Here is a 22,807-nt window from a genome sequence, read left to right as displayed (position 1 = left end):
AAACGATCTGCTAATGAGCTTAACGATGACGAGAAAGTCAGCATATGCACCGGAGCAAAACCGAAGAAAGGCCGAACATTTCAACAAAAGTGGATATCAAATTTCACGTGGCTCAGATTTGATGATGGAAAGGTGTTTTGCAAAATTTGTCAAGATGTAAAAAATAGGTGTTTAATTCAGATCTCTACAAGAGCTGAATCTGCATTTATTGAGGATGGATTTAATGGATGGCATCACGCATTAGAAAGGTTTCGAAAGCGTGAAAAATCTGACTGCCACCGTGAGGCTTCTAGCAAAATAACTACCACGCAAAATGTGTGTGCAATGTTAAGTGAAGCCAAGAAAAACGAAATGCACGTTGCACGCCTGGTGTTAAAAAAAGCATTCACAGCACTATTGTATCTTGCTCAGCAGGGCCAGGCCATACGTGGTCATACTGATGACAGATCTAATTTTTTGAATTTGCTTAAGTTAAGGGTTGAAGATGTTCCTGAAATAAATCAATGGATGCAGCGAACTAACTTCAAATGGCTGTCACATGAAGCGACAAATGAAATGCTTATGATAATGTATCAGGATGTGCTGAAAAAGGTGCTTAAGAACATTCAGAGCTGTGAGTTTTTTTCTATTATGATTGATGAAACTGCAGACATAAGCACCCATGAACAAGTTTCTGTTTGTATTCGTTGGGTCAGTGAGAGCTTGAATATTCACGAAGACTTTATTGGGTTCTACAAGACAGCTAAAACAACAGCAGAAGAACTGTTCAACATTGTTAACAAGGTGTGGTTTGGATTTAAAAAGGTGTAGGGGACAGTGCTTTGATGGGGCTGGTAATGTCTCGGGCATAAGAAATGGTGTGCAGGCTAAAGTCCATGAAATTGAATGTTGCGCGATCTTTGTTCATTGTTTGGCTCACTCCCTAAGTTTGGTTGTTCAGGACTGTGTTGCAAATGTACCAAACTGTAGGGATGTGCTCAATGAAATCAGGGAACTGATTAATTTTGTAAGCGCATCTCCAAAACGATTAGCAATATTTAAAAATCTGAAACAATCGGATACACACAACCTGCGACCATTTGCACCCACTAGATGGACCCTGCATGCAGCAAGCTTAAAATCAATTACCGATAATTACAGGGAGTTACTGGAATTTTTTCAGATGACTGCTGAGCAAGATCGCACTGAAGTTGGTGCCAAAGCTAATTATTATTATTATTATTATTATTTATTTCTTAGCAGACGCCCTTATCCAGGGCGACTTACAATTGTTACAAGTTATCACATTATACATTATTTCACATTATACAGATATCACATTATTTTTACATACAATTACCCATTTATACAGTTGGGTTTTTACTGGAGCAATCTAGGTAAAGTACCTTGCTCAAGGGTACAACAGCAGTGTCCCCCACTGGGGATTGAACCCACAACCCTCCGGTCAAGAGTCCAGAGCCCTAACCACTACTCCACACTGCTGCCCAGTGGATCCTAATGGATTTTGTTCAAGACTGGAGACATTTGCTATGTCCTTCATGCTGCATCTGCTTTTGAAGTTATTCTCTCATGTTGACGCTGCAAATACAGCTTTGCAAGCCAGTACTCTGAGCCTCCAGCAAGCATCTTCAGTTATTGAACACTTGATAACCACCATTCAGTATCTGAGGAGCAGTTTCGATACATTCTGGTCAAACATAAAAGAACTGGCAAATAATCTGAGCATGAAGGACCAGTCCTGCCCCGGAAGCGCAGAGTACCAAAGCGGTTAGAATCAGCTCGTGGAGAGCAACACACATTTGGCACTGCAGAAGATTTCTACCGGTGACAATATTTTGAAGTTTTTGACATGCAATGGCTGGCTTGCATGAGAGATTTGATCAAGAAAGCCTACATTTATTACTGCAAGTCGAGAAATTTGTGATTGGGGAAGATTCAGAAGAAGTCACCTAACAGGACAGTTGGGGTAGACAGAGAGGGGAGGGAGGAGAGTAGATAGTCGAGTTCATCCAGAAAGTGAGCGAGAGGCCCAGAGGGGCGGTACAGTACAATGAGCAGGAGTTGACAGGGAGAGGTTAGTTGGACTGCATGAAATTCAAAGGTATTGACAGAGAGTGAGGAGAGATCGGAGGGGACAGAAAAGAGTAAGGAGGGAGAGAGGTGAAGACCAGTCCCACCTCCCCGTCCAGTGAGACGCGGGGTATGGGACAGGACGTAGAGAGAGGACAGGGCAGCAGGAGTTACAGTGTTATCAGGGGACAGCCAGGTTTCAGTGAGAGCAAGGAAATCGAGAGAGAAGTGGGAGGCAAAGGCAGAGATGAAATCAGCTTTGTTAGCAGAAGAGTGACAGTTCCAGAGTGCACCAGAGAGTGTGCGGGAGGGGGGGAGAGGCAGAGGGATGAGGTTAGAGGGGTTAGAGGAGCAGCGGCGGAGAGAGAGCAGAGGACAAGGGCGAGAGGACAGAACAGGGATGTGAGAGACAGTCATAGCAGGACAGGCAAGACAAAAGGCACAGTAGGAGCAGTGGGGTGGAGGGTACAGACCTGACTAGTAGATGGCTTCTTCCAGAGCGCTGTTAGGTTTGGATCTAATCAAACAGCATCTCAGCGCAGGCCTACCCTTGCTGGACTCCCACAGCTAGACTCCCGGCTCTTTTGTTGAGGCTCTTCGGTTTGCTGGCGCTTCTTGCTGGCGCCGAAATAGGCTGCTTGATTAAATGTTACAACTGCATGGCAAAAGAACCAACTAAACTGCGTGGAAACCAATCAGATAGCAAATCAACTTCTATTCAATTTAACCACTCATCTGGTTCTAATCACACACTAACTCAGCTAATTCAAACACCACCTTACAATGTTACCAAATGTAGTTAGTTTAAAATTACTTGAAGCAAGAAGAGGGCAGTCCATAAATGCAGACCGAAGTATATCAAGGATCTGGAAAGATTCTGTATGGAGGAATGGTCTAAGATCCTTCCCAATGTGTTCTCCAATCTCATTAAACATAGAAGACAGTGCCATTATCCTTGCAAGGGGAGGGTGCACAAAGTACTGAAAACAAGGGTGCCAATAATTGTGACATTTTTTTTTGGAAATAAATTTATAATTTGAGAAATGTGTAATTTTGGTTGATTCCATTGAATCATTAATAAAGTCAAATGTATTCCACATGTTGGAAAATTACATTATAGCTCAGTACTGGTATTATTTATTTTATAGAGTCTTTTTTGCTCATCTTTATCAAGGGTGCCAATAATTTTGGAGGTGACTGTATATGTGAAGGGTGTAGCTAACACCACTCCTTCATGTTCTATTGGGTCCCACATTTTACTCTAAATCATACTCATCAAATCATACATATCAGTACTGCAAGCTACAACATTAACTGTACTGTACTAGGGATCTGATATCCATTAACTGCACTGTACTGTAGATCTGGGATCCATTAACTACAGCACAGTCTAAATAGCTCACTGTTGTCACTAAGGGGGCAATGGTAGTACAGTGCAGCTGCAGTGGGGAGCACAGTGTACTAACTGGAATCTAAATGCAGAGACGCCGATCAAAACAATCCTCTCACCTCCTATTGTCTAAATTAACATCATCACTGACCCCTCTCTTTAAAATCCACTATCTTACATCTTATTAGCTGTATTAACATGATCACTGGTCCCTCCCTTCTTTAAAATCTCTTACCTGCTATGGACATGTGCGCTTTTATGAGTTTGCGTCTTTCTCCCTCCATTTCACATTCCCTCTCTCCACTGACGAGCTGGGTTAGATTGCCATACCAGCTTTTTCCACAAGGGGGAGACAAAGATACAGCTCTTTCGACTGTGCTGTAGTTAATGGAGCTCAGATCCCCAGTACAGTTAATGGAGCTCAGATCCCCAGTACAGTCAGTGGAGCTCAGATCCCCCGTACAGTACAAGACATTCATTTTTTATTTTGTTTTGTATTGACTTACATTTATTTTGGCTGATGCTTTTAGTCAAAGCGACTTACAGTACCCATTTATACAGTTTTTTTTTTCTTTTACTGGAGCAATCTGGATAAAGTACCTTGCCCAAGGGTACAGCATCAGCAGTGTCTCCACCTGGGATTTGAACCCACGACCCTCCGGTCAAGAGTCTAGAGCCCCCCTAACCACTACTCCAAATATTATTATTATTTATTTCTTAGCAGACGCCCTTATCCAGGGTGACTTACAGTCGTAAACAAAAATACATTTCAAGAATCACAGTACAAGTATTAATACAATTAAGAGCAAGATAAATACAATCACTTTGGTTCTAGCAAGTACAAATATATGACAAAATACGATTCAATAACAGAGCAGATAACAGTGTCAGTGATAGTTATATCAGGATATAATTAAATACAAAATACTACAGATGAAATGACACTTGACAGATTACAGTACTCTAAAGTACAGGGCTAAATGCAGTAAAATAGGGAGCGGATAAGAGCAAGTAAAGTGCATTTAAGGAAGAGTGATAAGTGTCCAGATGGAAAAGAGGAGTTTCTACAGGTGTTGTCTGAAGAGGTGAGTCTTGAGGAGGCGCTGGACGATGGTCAGGGACTGGGCAGTCCTGACATCTGTAGGAAGGTCATTCCACCACTGCGGAGCAAGGGTGGAGAAGGAGCGGGCTCTGGAGGCAGGGGAGCGTAGAGGAGGTAGAGCCAGTCTTCTGGAGTAGCTGAGAGGTCGAGTGGGGGTGTAGGGAGAGATGAGGGTCTGGAGGTAGCTGGGTGCAGTCTGGTCAAGGCATCTGTAGGCGAGTACAAGAGTCTTGAACTGGATGCGAGCGGTGATCGGGAGCCAGTGGAGTGAGCTGTGCAGTGGAGTTGCGTGGGAGAAGCGAGGCAGAGAGAACACCAGGCGAGCAGCGGAGTTCTGGATGAGCTGGAGCGGACGGGTGGCGGACGCAGGGAGGCCAGCCAGGAGGGAGTTGCAGTAGTCAAACAGTATATGCACTACACTGCGTTAAACTCCATGTTGTAATGTTGGACTGAGCGTCCTACAAGTGCTGCTCTGATTTCTAACCTAATAGAACTTCTGATGCTGTATATAGATTGTGTGGCAGAGAAGGGGGAGGAGACAGATTGTAGTGCGAGAGGGTTTGTAGGACTACAAAAGTCCCAGAACGCCCCGGGACTGCAAGGGAACTAGGAAGCACCTGAGGCCAATGCTCTTCTTTAGTGTGACGTCACATCCGCTGCTAGGTGTTTCTAAACAAGCAGGTGAATCAATGGCAAAAGGCATTAGTGCGTTTTAAAACCTCTGTAAATTAAATTGTAAGACGTCATTTTTTAATGTAAGTCAAACGAGAGTAAACAGCATGGTCTAGTGTTGTGCTGCAGACTACAACCACCATTCAGAAACTCTCTGAGAAAGAGAAAACTGCAGTTTCGTTACGTCGATTCTATGTCTTGCAGGTCCCTAAATGGCAAGACATGCCGTTTTGTAGGAAACTGTCCGAATAATAGGCTACTAATAAAAAATAAACAGCACAATGTGTGTATAGACATGTCATTTTATCATGTTCATTGTTATTATTATTATATTACTGTATATTGCAGAGATGAAGCACAATTGTTAAAATGCACTGTAGAATAATACACCGGTGTCAGCTAGTCCACGTATCTTTCATTAATCAACTACTAGAATTCTTGTTTAAAAATACATTTTAAATCATTTATATTTACTTTACACATAAATTATAATAAAATCCGAGCGTGACTTTAGCGAGAAACTTGCCTCGATATTGTAGGTTTGAAACTGTTTTGGTTTTCAAGACATTTTTAACTGTAGTTAGGGTGGACTGAATTACATTGTAACTGCAGTTAGGGTGGACTGAATTACATTGTAACTGCAGTTAGGGTGTACTGGAATTACAGTGCAGGGATGGAAATAAGACTCCTATTGCACAGCAGTGTCACCTATTTCAGCATACAAGGTAAATTACCTTGTATGTTGGAGTGATATAAAAGTTTGTAAGCATTATTCAGAATGAACTCCCCATTGCTTACACTTGTTACTGCACTTTTGTTTGAAAATAATAAGTGTTTGATGGTGTGAAAGGGTAGCGTTGCCGCCGCGTCTGACTGGCGGTAGGAATGGCGATACAGAGGTGGAAGATTGCAGCTCAGCTGCTCCCAGTCCTCTCCCTCAACTAACCAGGGAGCTTTGTCCCAGCTCCTGATTCATATACACTGGGGCTAATCAAGCTTGTAGTAAAACCTGGAGTGGGTGAAACTGCTATGCAATAGGAGTTTTATTGTCATCTCTGCAATCTAATTGTAGTCTGACTGCAGTTACAATGTAGTTCCAGTACAGTGTAGTCTACTGATATTAAATTGCAGTTACAATGCAAATAAGACTCCTGTTGCAAATCAAAAACACAGCTGTGCTATCACAGTGCAGAGGCAGGGAGCAGGGAGCACAACCTGCTGCTCCCAGTCCTTTCCCTAAACCCTTGTCCTGGGGGACCCCTGTGTCTTATGGTTTTTGTTCCAGCTGAGCCCTCAATTACTATACTTAATTGAGCCTGTAATTGAACTAATAATTTGCTTAATTATACCTTTTTAATTGTTTTCAAGTTATAAGTTTTTATAGGTAACTTTAAATCTGCAACTATTTAAGAGCTGAAAACAGTTAAAAAGGTCTAATTAAACAAATTATTAGTTCAATTAAGTAACTGAGTGCTCAGCTGGAATGAAAACCAGAAGACACCCTGCCCTAAACTAACCATGGAGCGGTCTCCGAGCTCCTCTTTAATACCATGGGACTGGGCAAAACTTATCATCAATTAATCAGTTAAGAGCTGGCCACATTCTGCACATGTTAACCGCATCCCTGTAAAACTGTAATTCAAAATAATATACAATTAGAATGAAACAAACATTATTTACAGGTGCAGGGCTTCAGATATTTACATGAGAGTTTTCTTAACAGTTTATTGTAGCTGGTGCAAGTAGGCAAGGTCTGTCCTGGGGAGAAGCAATGTGGGGACTTGTAAGTATAAAGCTTAGGTGTTTTTCTCAGTGAGGGTGAGAGAGGGGTCAGGTTGGGGTTATTGAGACCTGCTGGCTTTTCCTGTTGAATCAAGCTGGTAGTGAAACCTGGAATTAAACTATTGTGCAAAAGGAGTTTTTTTTTTGCCATCCCTGCAATGTAATTCTAGCACAGTCCAGTCTAACTGCAGTTATTATTATTATTTATTTCTTAGCAGACGCCCTTATCCAGGGCGACTTACAATTGTTACAAGATATCACATTATACAGTTACGATGTAATTCCAGTACATTCTAATCTAGTGATAATAAACTAGTTACAATGCAGGGATGGAAAAAAAGATTACAGCATATCACAGCAGTTTGATCCATTCCTTATTTCACTAGGAGTTTAATACGACACACCTGAACTTGCTACCTGTACACACTGAGGCTGATCAAGCTCCTAGTAAAACCTGGAATGGGTGAAACTACTGTGCAACAGGAGTCTTATTACCATCCCTGCACTAGAATGATTTAGTTAGCATCATGTATTTTAATAGCGGGGTGGTGGGGGGGCAGGATCACCTTCTTTTGATTTTACTGCTTTTGCCAGTCAAGGTATACAAACCCTGTTCTTTCTTTTAAGAAATTCTGGTTGAAAAATTCAGGCACACAATGATTTGAGATGCTTTAAAAAGCTTTATTGCATAAAAGGCTTTGCAAGTCCAAACTGCGATACAGTGTAGAACCTCACACACACACACACACACACACACACACACATATATACACGAGTACTTGACATGGTTAGCTACAGTGCACAGGTCTGAAACGTGCCGCTTCGAAAGAAAGGAAAGGAAACCCCCGCAAATGACAATTTATTGGATACAAAAAGAACATTAAAAAAACAAAGTGTTTCAACTTAGCATTGCCTTCATCCAAGCTGAAATGTGATGGGGGGGGGGTTTTAACCAATAAAGTATTTTTTAATATACTGGATTGCTTTTTTTAAATGTTGTTATAGCTTTTCTGAACCAATCAGAATTACAGAATGCTAAGACAAAAAACATTATAAATCCTCTGAAAATTTAGATGCTGCATTACGTATATATACCTGGATTCTGCCGAGTCAACACCCCGGGGAAAACAAATTGCTCACCAGAGATTATAAAAAACAGTGCATAGGGTAGTGTGAGATAAATGAGAATTGAATGCCCCCACGGCCTTCGCCCTCTGGGTTAATGTAACATCCCGCCCCTCGGGTGGGCATTCTCATATCACACACTACCCCGTGCATTATTCTCTATATATCATATTTGTAAAAGAAAAAAATATATAATAAATAAAATCGAGTAAATGAAGACAGATTGCATTAATGAAATATAATATAAAACAGGGTTTAACGGTTGAATAAAATATGAATCTAAATCCAATCGTACCAATTTGTTCAGTTCAGTTCCGTTCCATAGTAAGGCCATGCAGCCATTTAAGGCTGATAACTTGGACTGCAGTCACCCTCTTGTTGTTAATAGCCTAGTGATCTTCGAAACTGATTTTACAATGCAGGGCAAAACCTTTAAGTCAAGCAGATGAATATTTCAGATACTGGTGGTTTTGAGTGTCTTGAAGCTATGTATTAAACATTGTAATCTAGGGCTGGTTTCACACATTCTGATTAGCATTAGGGCTGGTTTCACATATTATGATTGCATTATGACTGGTTTCACACATTCTGATTAGCATTAGGGCTGGTTTCACATATTATGGGTGCATTATGGCTGGTTTCACACATTCTGATTAGCATTACCGATGGTTTCACAGAGCCTTACCTAATAAATGTGCACACTGCTGTATCATGTAAAGAAAGTATCGTGACTCATCGATAACGTGGTGTATTCTTACTCCTCCTATTCTACCACTGCAGGACTATTTATTTATTTATTTCCAACAAGCAGAAAGCGGTAAAAGCACTGTTATCATCCTCAGTCGCCCCTCTTGTCTTCAGCCTCGATGGTGAAATTTGCAGACGAAACCCTGCGGAGTAGTGCAGCTCAGGTCGTTCCAGCGTGAGGCATCTGCAGGGGAACAAGTCAAAGCACAGCTAGCTCTGGAACAAGTCAAAGCACAGCTAGCTCTGGAACAAGTCAAAGCACAGCTAGCTCTGGAACAAGTCAAAGCACAGCTAGCTCTGAAACAAGTCAAAGCACAGCTAGCTCTGGAACAAGTCAAAGCACAGCTAGCTCTGGAACAAGTCAAAGCACAGCTAGCTCTGGAACAAGTCAAAGCACAGCTAGCTCTTGAACAAGTCAAAGCACAGCTAGCTCTGGGACAAGTCAAAGCACAGCTAGCTCTGGAACAAGTTACTGAAGAAATCTTTTCACAACTCATTTGAAATACTGGTTAAATCAAACTGTCCAATAGAATATGATTAAGGCTGTATTTGTTTCACCGTTGTCACGGATATCATGATTTCCATGTAATATGTTGTTCCCTGTGAAAATTCCCATTTCCAAAAGAATAGTGTACATATAATAAAATGATATCACTTAAAAATAAATACAGGAAACGCTTGCCTTATACACTACCTGTTAGACTGCTTCTAGGAACCTGGCAGCCGGTTTAGTTTGCTTCCTTCCAGTAAATGATTGAACACACGCTGCACAGAGCTGCACGATTTCTTTAAAACGTCTTCAATGAAAAAGACACCAGCTGCATCAAAAATCTGAAATATTTCTGCTAAAGATTTGCTCTGTCCAGTCCAAGGGGACATTTCACATGTCTATTGTTATTTTTACATGCATTTATGTTTTTTATTTTGTTTGATAATTCACTGATGGTGAAAACAGAATGCCTTTAAAAGGTGGATATAAAATATGAAATATTTTACAATTTTGCATTTATTGTTTTCAGGTAAGCCTTTAAGTATTTAGGAACATTTGTTGTATAATAACACTAAAGAGAAAATGATCAAAAAGTTATTTTTCTGCTTTAATAAATATTATGTTTAATTGTGAAATATCTTGAATGACCTATTTTTAGACCATGAAATAAGCGATTTTTTTACATCCCTAAATATGGTATATTATAATATTCTATGTGGTGCTGTGCAGGGATGGAAATAAGACTTCTATTGCATCACACCCATATAGAAAGAAAGTATATTTTAAATATATTTAAGGAATTTTATTATTCATATTTTCATACTACAAAAAGCGGCCCATTTTGGTGTATGAAATATATGGATCATATAATTCCTTATATATATATATATATATTCTATGGCCAGTTTCACTATTAGCTTGATTAGCCACAGTGTGTATAGGTCACAAGCTCAGGTGTGTCTTATTAAACTCTTAGTGAAACCAGGAATGGATCAAACCGCTATGCAATGGGAGTATTATTTCCATCTCTGCTTCAGTCCACAAGAGGTCAGTGTGGCTAACTTCGAATAAAATATTGTAAGCATCATAGACCCACTAAAATTATTTATATGGCCTCTGAAGGCTTTTAGAAAAACGAATCTACATTCAATACCGGAACATTTGAAGACACTGAGAAACACTTCTAGTCGTTTCTCATTGAAATTACACTGAAAACAATGAGAAAGACTTCTAGTCAAAACATTTGCCATTGAAATTACATTGAAGATACTGAGAAAGACTTCTAGTAGAAATGTTTGTCACTGAATTTATACTAAATACAATGAGAAAGACTTCTAGTGGAAACATTTGTCATTGAATTTACATTGCAGAAGAAAAGAAAGACTTCTGGTGGAAACGTTTGCTATTGAATTTACACTGAAGACACTGAGAGACTTCTAGTGGAAACATCTGCCACTGAATTTACACTGAAGATGCTGAGAAAGACTTCTGGTGGAAACGTTTGTCATTAACTTTATTAAGCTTCTTTTAGTAATTCGAAATTCAGCACTATTGCGTATTCAGTAGTTGTGGATGCCCTCTAGAAGCCAACAGGACTTTAGAATCTTGAAAGTCACTTTAAACTGCGACATAAAAGGACAGACACCAGGGGGCGCCTGGCTTCAGAAAGACACTCACTGTATTCGGTGAAATGAACACAATCCTCGTTGCTTTGCCAGTTGTCAGGCTGGTTTGATGCCCAGTAATTATAATTCCATTTTGTCCCATCAGACCATATGAAGAGGTTAGTCTGAGAAAAGAAGAGAAAAGACAAATCAGATGTGGCTAACTGTTTTTTTTTTGTTTTTTTAAAGGAGCGACAGCTTGCACTCAGAATGGAAGCGCTCCCGGGACATACAGTAATCCTTTTGTAGCAGATGTTCCTTATTCATTTTTTTTTCTTCAATGCAGCACAGTAGCAATTTTGTGGTATATATTAAATAAACAAAAACATATTGACTATTTTGACTTACTGTTATGGTGTGTAAAAGGGTGACAGTCCGAGCTTACCCGCACCCGCAATCACATTATTCTCTTAAGAACACAGAGGTATTTAGTGTTGACAGATATAAATATTTATTTTTGTAACGGATACTTCACTCGGATTGCAAATGACTATCAGGCTGTACACAATGACTGACAGTCACAAGACAAACTCATGACTGATCACATAATTTACATCTGTAAAGGCTGGCCCTGGTCCAGGATTGCAGGGCTTCATCGAAACGGTGGCCTCAATCTATGCCGGCCCTGGGCTGCCTTTTCTTTTTTGGAGCGTTCACAGCTCTGGGCTTCTGTGGCGGAGTGTCCCGCCCCTATATATTTATTTATTATTATTTGTATTATTGTTTGTGGTGCGGATAACAGCGCCGCGTATTTCTTATTGTTTGTATATTTAAAAACCCATGAGGATGCGTGGCTGATCAGCTACTGATTATTTAACTAGCTGACAGTCACGCATCCTTACCAAACGCGTGCAGACTGTGGCCGAGGGGTAATAAGATAATTAACAGCTAGTTAACCCCTCGGCCAGAGTATAAGAACCTGCAGCTGTCCGTGCTGCGGGGGGTTGAGTGTACAGAGGAGAGTACTGGTGAACACGGGAGAGCGAGCGAAAAAACAATGGCTATATTTAAAATATACTTGTTGCTGTTTATTTGTTTGGCCAACATGCCTTTTGGTTTTGTTGTTTGTTTAAATCTGTTGTTTTTGTTTAATTATTTAATAAATACGCCGAGTGCCATAGCATTCAGCTTCACCTGCCCATCCACTGTTTTGGTTTCTGTACTTGCTGGTCGTTTTTAATCAGCCATTGTATTTTAATGCAGTCAACTGGGATTTTAATCCACCGCCACTATAGTGCTTCAGTGCCGGCTTAGCCTTTCACACAGGAGTTGTGACGCTTCAGTGACGGCATAAAATATGACGGCTCTGTGATGGTAAAGGCAATTCACACAGACCAAAATGCCGCATAACTGCCGGTTCTGAGCCGTCATAACTTGTCTGTGTGAAAGGGGCTAAAGACTCCTACTGCATAGCAGTTACACCCATTCCAGGTTTTATTATGAGCTTGATTAGCTCCAGTGCGTACAGGTAACAAGCTCAGGTGTGTCTTGTTAAACTCATAGTGAAACCAGGAAGGGATCAAACTGCTATGTAATTAGAGTCTTATTTCCATCAGGATAAGGCATTGAAACAGGGAGCTTCATTTACCCTAAAGCTGAAAAATGAAAAAGAAAAACATGAGTGTGCTATATCATATTTCTTTTAAAAACTTTTAAAATTGAGACCTAGAGGTGGAGGCAATCTAATCCCAGTCCAGTCTAACTGCAGTTACAATGTAATCCCGGTCCAGTCTAACTGCAGTTACAATGTAATCCCGGTCCAGTCTAACTGCAGTTACAGTGTAATCCCTGTCCAGTCTAACTGCAGTTAAAATGTAATCCCAGTCCAGTCTAGTCTAGTGATATTAAATTGCAATTAAAAGCAGGGATGGAAAGAAGACTCTTGTTGCATAGCAGTTTGATGCATTCCTGGTTTCACTATGAGTTTAATAAGACACACCTGAGCTTGCTACCTATAGAGCTAATGAAGCTCATAGAAAAACCTGGAATGGGTGAAACTGCTATGCAACAGGAGTCTTATTTCCATCCCCGAGATCTCTGTAGCTGACAGAAGTGAAAAAGGATTTGTGGAATTACTCTGCTAGCTACAGTTAGTTTTAGTGGCCCATTGTCCTATCACAGTTTTGACTGCTATTGCCCATTGTCCTATCACAGTTTTCACTGCTATTGCCCATTGTCCTATCACAGTTTTCACTGCTATTGCCCATTGTCCTATCACAGTTTTCACTGCTATTGCCCATTGTCCTATCACAGTTTTCACTGCTATTGCCCATTGTCCTATCACAGTTTTCACTGCTATTGCCCATTGTCCTATCACAGTTTTCACTGCTATTGCCCATTGTCCTATCACAGTTTTCACTGCTATTGCCCATTGTCCTATCACAGTTTTAACTGCTATTGCCCATTGTCCTATCACAGTTTTAACTGCTATTGCCCATTGTCCTATCACAGTTTTAACTGCTATTGAAGTAAGTCTTGGGATTTGTATTTTGTTGTTTTTTTAGAACGGGCAGGAGTGAGCCCGGTTTGGGTTTCCGTGACCTTTACCTTGGGAAACCTGAGCCCCCCGATCCAGCCTCTTGGGTTCGAGGGGTTCCCTCGCCGCACAAGATTAAAGACCAAGTTGTTCTCCCTTGAACTGTGGATTGAAGCCAGGTGTCCTCCACACCCTCGACTTCTGCAAAACTCCTACAGATAGAAGAAAAAACAGAGGATCTGAGCTTCCCAAAACATTTAGGCAAATTCATATTACATGAAACTAATTCAGAAATAAAAACACAGCTATGTCTGAAAGTGTTTGTAATGCAAACATTTAGTATGACCACTCTTAGCATCAATAACAGCTTTTTCATCTTTTTGGTGTTGTATCTATGCACTGTCTCAAAATCTCTGGTGTAAAGACGACTCAAGCCATGTTAAACCACTTTCTGCTTTAATTAGGCATCTCAAACAACCTCTAAAAAGTCTCCTGCATTTTACCACTTGTGGCTCTGTGTTCCTTTTCTCTTCCTATTTGAAATGAATTGCATGTGTGGCTTATTAAAGTCATCAATATAATCACACAGTCAATGATTTGTCTATTTTGACAATTTACCAGGGCTTTGGTTTGACTTCTGCACAACAAATCAAAAACTACATAAGCAATGGGGTGCTCTAATAAATGTGCACACTACTCTATACATATATTATTAATATTATTATTATTATTATTAGCTGATTTAGCAGACAATTTCATACAGAGATACTTACAGGGACTAGGGGGTGAACTATGCATCACAACTGCTGCTGCAGAGTCGTTTACAATAGGACCTTGGTTTTACGTGTCAAAGTGATTTGCTCAGGGTCACACCGTGAGTCAGTGGCTGAGGTGGGATTACAAGCCCTTGACTTTAACCACACATATATTATATTTTCAGAAACATATAATATAAATAGAATAATGGCTGGCTCAGTATATATATATATATATATATATATATATATATATATATATATATATATATATATATATATATATATATACATACACACACAGTGCCTATAGAAAGTCTACACCCCCTTTCAAAACTTTCATCTTTTGTTGCCTTATAGCCTGGAATTAAAATGCATTAAAATCGTTTTTTTTTCATTTATCTACACATCCTACCCCACAACTTCCAAGTGAAAAAAATATTCTAGAAATTTGTAGAACATTAATTAAAAATAAAAACTGAAATAGCTTGGTTGGATAAGTGTACACCCACCTTGTAATAGCAATCCTAAATTAGCTCAGGTGTAACCAATCGCCTTCAAAATCACACACCAAGTTAACTGGCCTACACCTGTGTTAAATTGTAGTGATTCACATGGTTTCAGGATAAATTCAGCAGTTCCTGTAGGTTCCCTCTGCTGGGTAGTGCATTTCAAAGCAAAGGTTCAAGCATGAACACCAAGGCACTTTCAAAAGAACTCCGGGACAAAGTTGTTGAACGGCACAGATCAGGGGATGGGTATAAAAAAATATCAAAGGCCTTGAATATCCCTTGGAGCACGGTCAAGACGATTATTAAGAAGTGCAAGGTGTATGGCACCACCAAGACCCTGCATAGATCCTATATATATATATATATATATATATATATATATATATATATATATATATATATATATATATCTATATATAGTTTGAGAAAAAGTGCTGTGTACCAAAATGATCAATAAGAAAAAAGAAAACCGAGAAAAGGATATTTCAGATACTTATAATCAGGTAGAAGGTAGAAGGTAGAATAATCAATTATCAGGACGTTTCGGACTACAAGTCCTTCATCGGCTGAATACAAAAAAACAAAAAAACAGTGCTTTAAGAAGTTGATAAAAAACAAACAAGTAGTTTTTTAAACAAAATTCCAGAATGTTGATGATGATGATGATGATGACCTCAGAATAGAATGTTCATTCCAAATGGCTCCAAAGAGCCTAGTTTGAAAATAAGTACACATTCCTTTTGTTTCCTGACAACATTAGTTCCATAGCATTGAACCATCCCACAAAGTGTGATGTCTTCTATATAATCCCTCCTAAAGTCCAACTTCCACTGACTCAAAGTGGCACGAGGGTGGCAACGAGTTCTCAAGATGAAGTACAGTGGGGTCCCCTGACTCTGGCAGGTTCAACCATGCTGTGAAAGCTTGAGTAACATACTCAGCCAAAGTGGAAGGGGCACTAACCAACCTGCCTGGCCAGTGTGGTGAGTTATGGCCAACCACCCCATGATGAAAGCACAGACAAAAACATGGCCCTCATTCCCCGGAGGCTGGATTGCCACCGACCCAAGCAGTGGCCAGTTAGGCATGAAGGCAGATGGTGCTAAGAACCACGATTTTAGGCTGCCACAGAACACTGACCCTGGCCACGTACAACTGCAGCTCTCTTTCAGGTGAAGCAAGACTTCAAGAGTTGGAAGAACTTGGAAGAATCAAGTGGGACATAGTAGGACTAAACGAAGTACGGTGAAAAGACTAAGGACTAGTAGAACTCGAGTGGACATCTTCTCTTCTACCGAGGCACTACAGATAGACGAACAGGAGGAGAGGTCCACAAGACTGATAGTCAAAGTTTCAAGGAAGTATGAACTTCAGGTCATCCAAGTATATGCACCAACAACAAGCTATTCGGATGAAGTTGAAGATTTTTATGAAGTACAAAAATTACACAAAAATGGGAAGAGCCATATAAGTTCATCATCAGTGACTTCAACGCCAAAATAGAGGACGAGAATTCGGTCAGCATAGTTGGACATGGCGACAGGAACGAGAGGGGCGACAGACTAATCGAATTTGCAGAGAACAAACCCACAAGAAATATACAACATGACAGGACAGACACTGCAAAAAACAATAATAAAAAAGCCGCTCGCATTATCATTAAGGTGAACTACACCACTGCTAACCATAAAACCACGCAGCAGCCACTTACTTTCTGCCATCTCGGAATCCACAGTGACAGCTGACCTGCTCCCTTGCAATATTTATAGTGATGTCACTTAAGAACAAACAAGCTCACTAACACTTACATGTGAAATCCAGGTTTCCATGAGAAACTGGGCATGGATTTTCCCGTGTTTGTCGTCATTTACACATGTAAATGAGATTCAACCTGTCCCTCTCTTTGGCTGTTTTTTCCATCCACAAACCTGATTTACACGAGTAATTCTCCCAAATGTGCACGCGCATCACCATTTCATGTGTAAATTGACCAGCATGGAAACCCCATGAATGGGATCAAGCTTGAAGAAGTCAATAACTACGCATACTTAAGACAGTTAGTTTTGGCAACGGAGAACCAAATGTGCAAAATCAACAGAAGAGCAAAAATGGGCTGGAGTGCCTTTGGAAGATTAAGCACGGTTCTGAAAGGGAAACTACCCTTATGCCTCACAAGGAAAGTCTTCAACCAATGCGTGCTGCCAGTGCTAACTTACAGATGTGAAACCTGGACCCTCAATGCAAAAATGACTCAAAAATGATAAACGACTCAACGGAGTATGGAAAGATGCATGCTGGGAATAACAAGAAGAGACAGGAAAAGGAAGGAATGGATAAGAGCTCAAAGTATGCAATGTTATTATAAGAGCGAAAACCTTGGAATGGCAGTGTGGGCCGGACATGTAGCAAGAAGAAGAGACCATCGCTGGATCCCAAGAGATATAAAGAGACCAAGAAGAAGACCTCCAGGAAGATGGCAAGATGAAATTAGGAAACTCGCTGGAGCAACGTGGATGAGGGACGCAGCAGACAAGCTTTTGTGGAAGAATCTTGGGGATGCCTTCATCCAGCAGTGGATTAATCAAGCAATAGCTTTCTTGAGAATTCCAGCCATTTACCACATTACTTGTTATATGTTGACAGTCACCGGTAAAACTAAAGATTTACTAGATTTGAACTTTTACCTTAACACACACACACACACACACACACACACACACACACACACACACACACACACACACACATATATACATCTCTCTCTCTCTCTATCTCTCTCTCTCTCTATATATATATATATATATATATATATGTATATATATATATATATATATATATATATACTGTATATATATATATATATATATATATATATATATATAAAATAGAGAGAGAGAGAGATATGGAAGGGTGGGGATGAGGTTTGTATAGCGCAGATAGGATTGTCCATACAAGCTGAAAGCAGCTTAAAGCTGGGTAAAGGCAGATTTCAAATAAGAACTTGATATTGGAGAAGCAACAGAACCCAGAACCATTGAGAATGACTGGAGCAGAACACTATTAAATACTAAGGAGAAGTGTAACTTTAAAAATAAATAAAAATAACAAAATGACATTTAAAGCTAATTCAGCACAGCAGTGCTTCTCAACGTTTGAATTTTCATGAAACCACTGGCTACTCTACATCGCTATTAATAATAATAATAATAATAATAATAATAATAATAATAATAATAATAATAATAATAATAATGCTGGGAAATAAATTGTGTTAAAACAAATTTGCAGACACTTAAGCTGTACTGTAGTATTTGCTGACTGCAGGGACAGACAGACAGACAGACACACAGAATCAAGATTCTTACATTGGCACAATAAAAAGACAGAGGCCCTCGGAAGTACTGGTAACACGAGCGTCCGATTTTGGTGCAGTTGCTCAATCCTTTGCTGTCACACGTCTCAAATTTCTCTTTTGGGAGAGGTCCACAGACTAAAAGAGAAAAACAATGTTTGTGTTATTTTAAAAGTCTACCTCCTTATTTCAGGGCTCTTGCAGAAAGGATTGGGTTATAAGGCTGTAGTTTTACGCTCTCAGGATTCTGTTGATTTGGCTGGACTGAGGGTTCAAACGCATCATCGCATCAGCTGGTATGTGGCTGGGGGTGGGGGTGCAGTTGCCCCCCACAGACCTTGGCTTGCATCCCCAGATTTGTCATAGGTCTATATTATTTTCCATTATTTTTTCCGCTTTTTGACCCCCCCCCCCCCCCCCCCAAGACACATTATCAGCATAAAATGAGACATAGTGGAAACTCATTTTAGGGTTTGTTATAAACCATTGCCGTGCTTTTAAAGATACCTGCATTACACATGCTGTATAATTTATTTGAAGAAAAAGAACAGTGTTGACAAAGCCCTGTGTTCTCTCATTCATGATGCTATTTGGGACAGTGGTGCTATTTGACACAACTTTGCCCCCACCCCCGGATCATTCTGAAATGACGCCTATGAAACACACCCGAGAGAATTTTATCTTTTGCTCATCAACTGCCGAAGACAGTTGAATTGTTCCCACCACAACAATTCATCTTTCTTTCTCTGGTTATAAAGATCGTGTTTGGGGAATTGCTTAGAATCTGCTGCCAATGCTTCTCCTCCTTCAATCCACATTAACAAATATGTCCTATATATATATATATATATATATATATTCTGTTGTCCCTTTATTTTTGACAGTTGCAAAAATTTAAACTCTGGCAAGTGTTTTTCCTCAAAGTTTGTGTTTGTATTATTTTCCTTTAACCAGTCTTGAAAAACACTGATTACCCAAGCTTTGTTTTCTGGTATTTTATTCAGTTCTTTCTATTTCAGTTCAGTTAAGTCAGTGTTGGGTAATGCTCCCATGTCTAGCACTGCTTGTACTTGTGCTGATGGTAGGTTTTTCGTTTGTCCGACAGTACTTCTCTCTGTATTAAATATAGCGACTACATCATCTCAGAGGTGCTTGTATTTTCCTGGATGTTTTGAGTTAGCCATTCCTCAATTGACACCTTATTTAAAAAGGTTGAAATTTACTTGAAACAACATTTTGTTAATAGCTGATGGAGTGATCTTGTTTGGTTTGTTTTTGTGATGCGGTTACAAAGATTCTAAAGGCATATATCAGGGATTATATCCCTCTAGCTCAACCGTATTTAGAATGCATGGAATCTTTCTTTATAATAATAATAATAATAATAATAATAATAATAATAATAATAATAATAACAAAATAAAATGTAACTTTATAATTAACTGCTCCAGAGTTGGTACGGCAGTAATGAATTAAAGAAAACAAATAAGTGTCCTGTTTTTTTTCACTCTGAAAGTCTGGTAACTTACCGAAAGCCAAGGTGAGTGTCAAACTGCAAAGCAGAGAAAGAAGAAAAGCAGCCTTCATTTTGCTTCTTCACAGGGCTTGGGAGAAAAGTGGACATTAAATCAAAGGTTATTGACGTTTGGTTTCAGTACTTCCAGATCATATTTTGCAAACCTAAATATTATGGCTATGTTGAGCAGAGTTCAACTTTCACCCCAACGTCACGCTGCACCAAATAAAAAAAAGGATCTCTATTGGTGTTTCCATTGGGGTGTCATCCCTGAAGTTTCTACTGTCACTATTTCACTAAGGTTAATATTTTGTAAATTTCTTGGGGGGGGGGGGGGGGGGGGGTTGTGCCAATTTTGATATGATTTCAGACAAGCTTTGTACTTGTATGTAGTTCTAAATATTATTATTATTTGTTTATTTAGCAGACGCCTTTATCCAAGGCGACTTACAGAGACTAGGGTGTGTGAACTGTGCATCAGCTGCAGAGTCACTTACAAATACGTCTCACCCGAAAGATGGAGCACAAGGAGGTTAAGTGACTTGCTCAGGGTCACACAATGAGTCAGTGGCTGAGGTGGGATTTGAACCGGGGACCTCCTGGTTATAAGCCCTTTTCTTTAACCACTGGACCACACAGCCTCCTATAGACATATATAATTCTAATAAATTTGCACTCTACTGTATATTTTCAATCAGAATTATAATGGGCCATCTGCAAAGGGTTAAAGATATTGTAGCTGACATGATAATGCTATAAATCTTGCCTGTCCTGCACCTCTCACTACACAGATCTCACATGTGCAGTTTTGAAAGAACCACATAGCACACATGGATTTTCATTTAAAAAATGATCTTTGGTACTAAATTAGGTTTAGAAACTCAGTTTTGTTGAATCTCAACAAAAAACAACTAGACTAAAATGAATGTTTTACGAAGGCATGTTGAAGGAACTGAATCGATTCCGACTGGAGCCAGTGGAGTTCAAGTGCATTTAACTGCAAACGCAAATACCTGCAAATCTTACCAACGCAAATGCAAATACAAATAGATGCATGCACTTCAGTTGCATCTAAATACAAATGCACAACTGAGACTTTGCAAATGCCTTTGACAGATTATACAAATGCATTTGTCAAAATATATACTAGAAATCCTCAACAATAATTGCAAAAGGAATGCAATCAAAACATGGACTCTTTTCTCTATCAATTCAAATGACTCCCTGTTATAACAAACTCTTTTAAGACTCACCTTCAACACCTGGGTGAGCTCCACCCTGCTTACAATTGCTTGGCGACGTGCGCTAATTAATTGATGCTGTTAACTCAAGGGAACTGTCAACAGTTCCTAAACTCAGGGTCGCAAATCCTGTAAATATCAGCTGTGATCAGGATCAAGTAAATTGTAATTGTTTTACTTTTTATGTTTTTATTTGTATTAATGTTTTTTTTTTTGTATTATTATTGTATTATCTATTTTTGTCCTGTTTTGAATGTCTCTTTTGCTATTGATTTTTTAACATTATTTCTTGCCTCGTTCTCTTACCCCCTTGAAATTTGAGATGTATATCTCCAGGGAGCTGGGTAAATAAATACATTTGAAGATTTGAATTTTGAAATTTGAACGGGACGCTCGTAAAGGTGCTTCGGTATTAATCTGCTGTTATTTTTCTGATTCCCCATTGAAGACCAATCTCTTATAAAATACTGGCGGTAAAACCATAGGAGATACCAACGATTCAATATCAGTACAGTATTTCTTACCTGGGGTGGGCCGTCCGACGTTCTTTCAGTGTGATTCTCGACAGCAGATCATGGCTGCCTCCAAGCCAGCCTTTTTATACCCTAATCAATGAGGAACTTTCAAACTGCCTATTCATGAAAAAAACTCCACCCACCATCTCAAGACTTTTTGAACACTTCCAAATAAGGTAAACCACTGAAAATGCAAAGCTGACATGTTTGTTGGCTCGACTTTGTTTACTTGTAGTTTGTACCAGAATACACAACTTTTGCTGTTGGTAGTCATGTTAGCTACACAACTGGGGCACTTTGCATTTTTTGTATTCATGTTACTACTAGTTCCTAAAGGAATTAACCAAGGGTTCAAAGTTTGCCATGTCTGTCTTGTTTAACTCATTAAGTGCCATTGTCCTCATTTGAGGACAGGCTGTTTTGTCTTTTTTTGGAGCAATTTTTTAAGTGGCATCTACATGTTATTTTAATTTTCTCTTTAACTATATCGTTATGATAACTTACATTTTGTTAAGCGCAAAAGTCTAAATGTAACTGTTAATTCTGCAAATAGAGTAGAACCTCATAGTTCTGAACACCTTGTTGTTCGTACATCTGAAAAGTCAATGACTCTGAAAATGAGTTTCCAGTGATTAATAAATGTGTACAGCCTCAATCTGGAGAATTATACAAGGATACAGCACAGTAATGCAATACTCATTGTTATAATTTTAAAGGATTTAAAACGATACTATACATTTCAGAAAGGAGACACTAAATGATACAATAAATTATTTATTGAATTAACAATGATATATTTATGACAGTGCAATAACATGAAATGCTTTGATCCATACTATACCAGCTGAACTAGGAAAATCTGAAAATAATTTATAACTAAGCCAGCAGGCAAAAAAGTGGCACACAAGGCCACCATCCCCCTGGACAAGGCATCCTGCAAGGTGGAGGCAGGGGAGGAGGAGGTCAAAAGAAATAACAGGGAACAAAAGGGAGAGAGCTATTTATGTTGAATCAAATATGTATATAATTGGGGGGTGGAGTCTCCTTTCAGAAAAACAACCATGTTTTCAAGGAAAAAGGCTAAATTTAACTTACCTTTGAAATCGTGACTGTGGCAGAAACACAGATTTAAACATCCAGGAAAACATGGGTTAACATAGTACTTATATTTATTTTATTGTTATTATTAAAATGCATTTTTGTAGCTTGCAAGGTCATTCAGCCTCCTTTGGCTTGGAAAAAAAAACTGTGCTTTGTTTAAAACATAAAAGTCCCAAGTAAAATTGCCTGCACTTGCTTTGAAATCTGCCACAGTGGTGAAGTGCTGTCCGGGTTTGGTGCTGGCCTTAAGCGACAGCTCCGGATCGTGTTAGCCGTCTAACAAGAACAAACAAGTAT

General features: G+C 39.4%; 1 protein-coding gene across 2 annotated transcripts; it reads right to left on the bottom strand.

Annotated features, from left to right (window-relative positions):
- Positions 1–7,682: 7,682 nt before the first annotated feature.
- Positions 7,683–21,583, bottom strand: LOC117409803 (galactose-specific lectin nattectin-like). 2 transcript variants are annotated; one of them, XM_059007271.1, is made up of 6 exons: positions 21,419–21,583; positions 19,667–19,741; positions 18,151–18,275; positions 13,590–13,730; positions 11,056–11,167; positions 7,683–9,072 (listed from the first exon to the last, which is right to left on the bottom strand). In XM_059007271.1, the coding sequence occupies exons 2-6, from the start codon at positions 19,722–19,724 to the stop codon at positions 8,999–9,001; spliced, it is 510 nt and encodes a 169-aa protein (XP_058863254.1). In that variant the 5' UTR covers positions 19,725–19,741; positions 21,419–21,583; the 3' UTR covers positions 7,683–8,998. The 2 variants fall into 2 exon arrangements, with proteins under 2 accessions (XP_058863254.1, XP_058863253.1); XM_059007270.1 differs by lacking the exon at positions 7,683–9,072 and adding an exon at positions 9,223–9,685.
- Between the last annotated feature and the right edge of the window lie 1,224 nt (positions 21,584–22,807).

This window comes from Acipenser ruthenus, chromosome 34 (genome assembly GCF_902713425.1).
Source record: "Acipenser ruthenus chromosome 34, fAciRut3.2 maternal haplotype, whole genome shotgun sequence".
Lineage (NCBI taxonomy): Eukaryota > Metazoa > Chordata > Actinopteri > Acipenseriformes > Acipenseridae > Acipenser > Acipenser ruthenus.
This window is presented reverse-complemented; position numbering and strand designations above follow the sequence as displayed.

What these genes read in the sequence shown, in the direction of transcription:
- LOC117409803 (XM_059007270.1), bottom strand. Translation starts at nt 19,724, where the DNA reads ATGAAGGCTGCTTTTCTTCTTTCTCTGCTTTGCAGTTTGACACTCACC. An exon ending in GACACTCACCTTGGCTTTCG is followed by an intron (nt 18,276 to 19,666) that starts GTAAGTTACCAG and finishes TTTCTCTTTTAG; the next exon opens with TCTGTGGACCTCTCCCAAAA. An exon ending in TGTCTTTTTATTGTGCCAAT is followed by an intron (nt 13,731 to 18,150) that starts GTAAGAATCTTG and finishes TTCTATCTGTAG; the next exon opens with GAGTTTTGCAGAAGTCGAGG.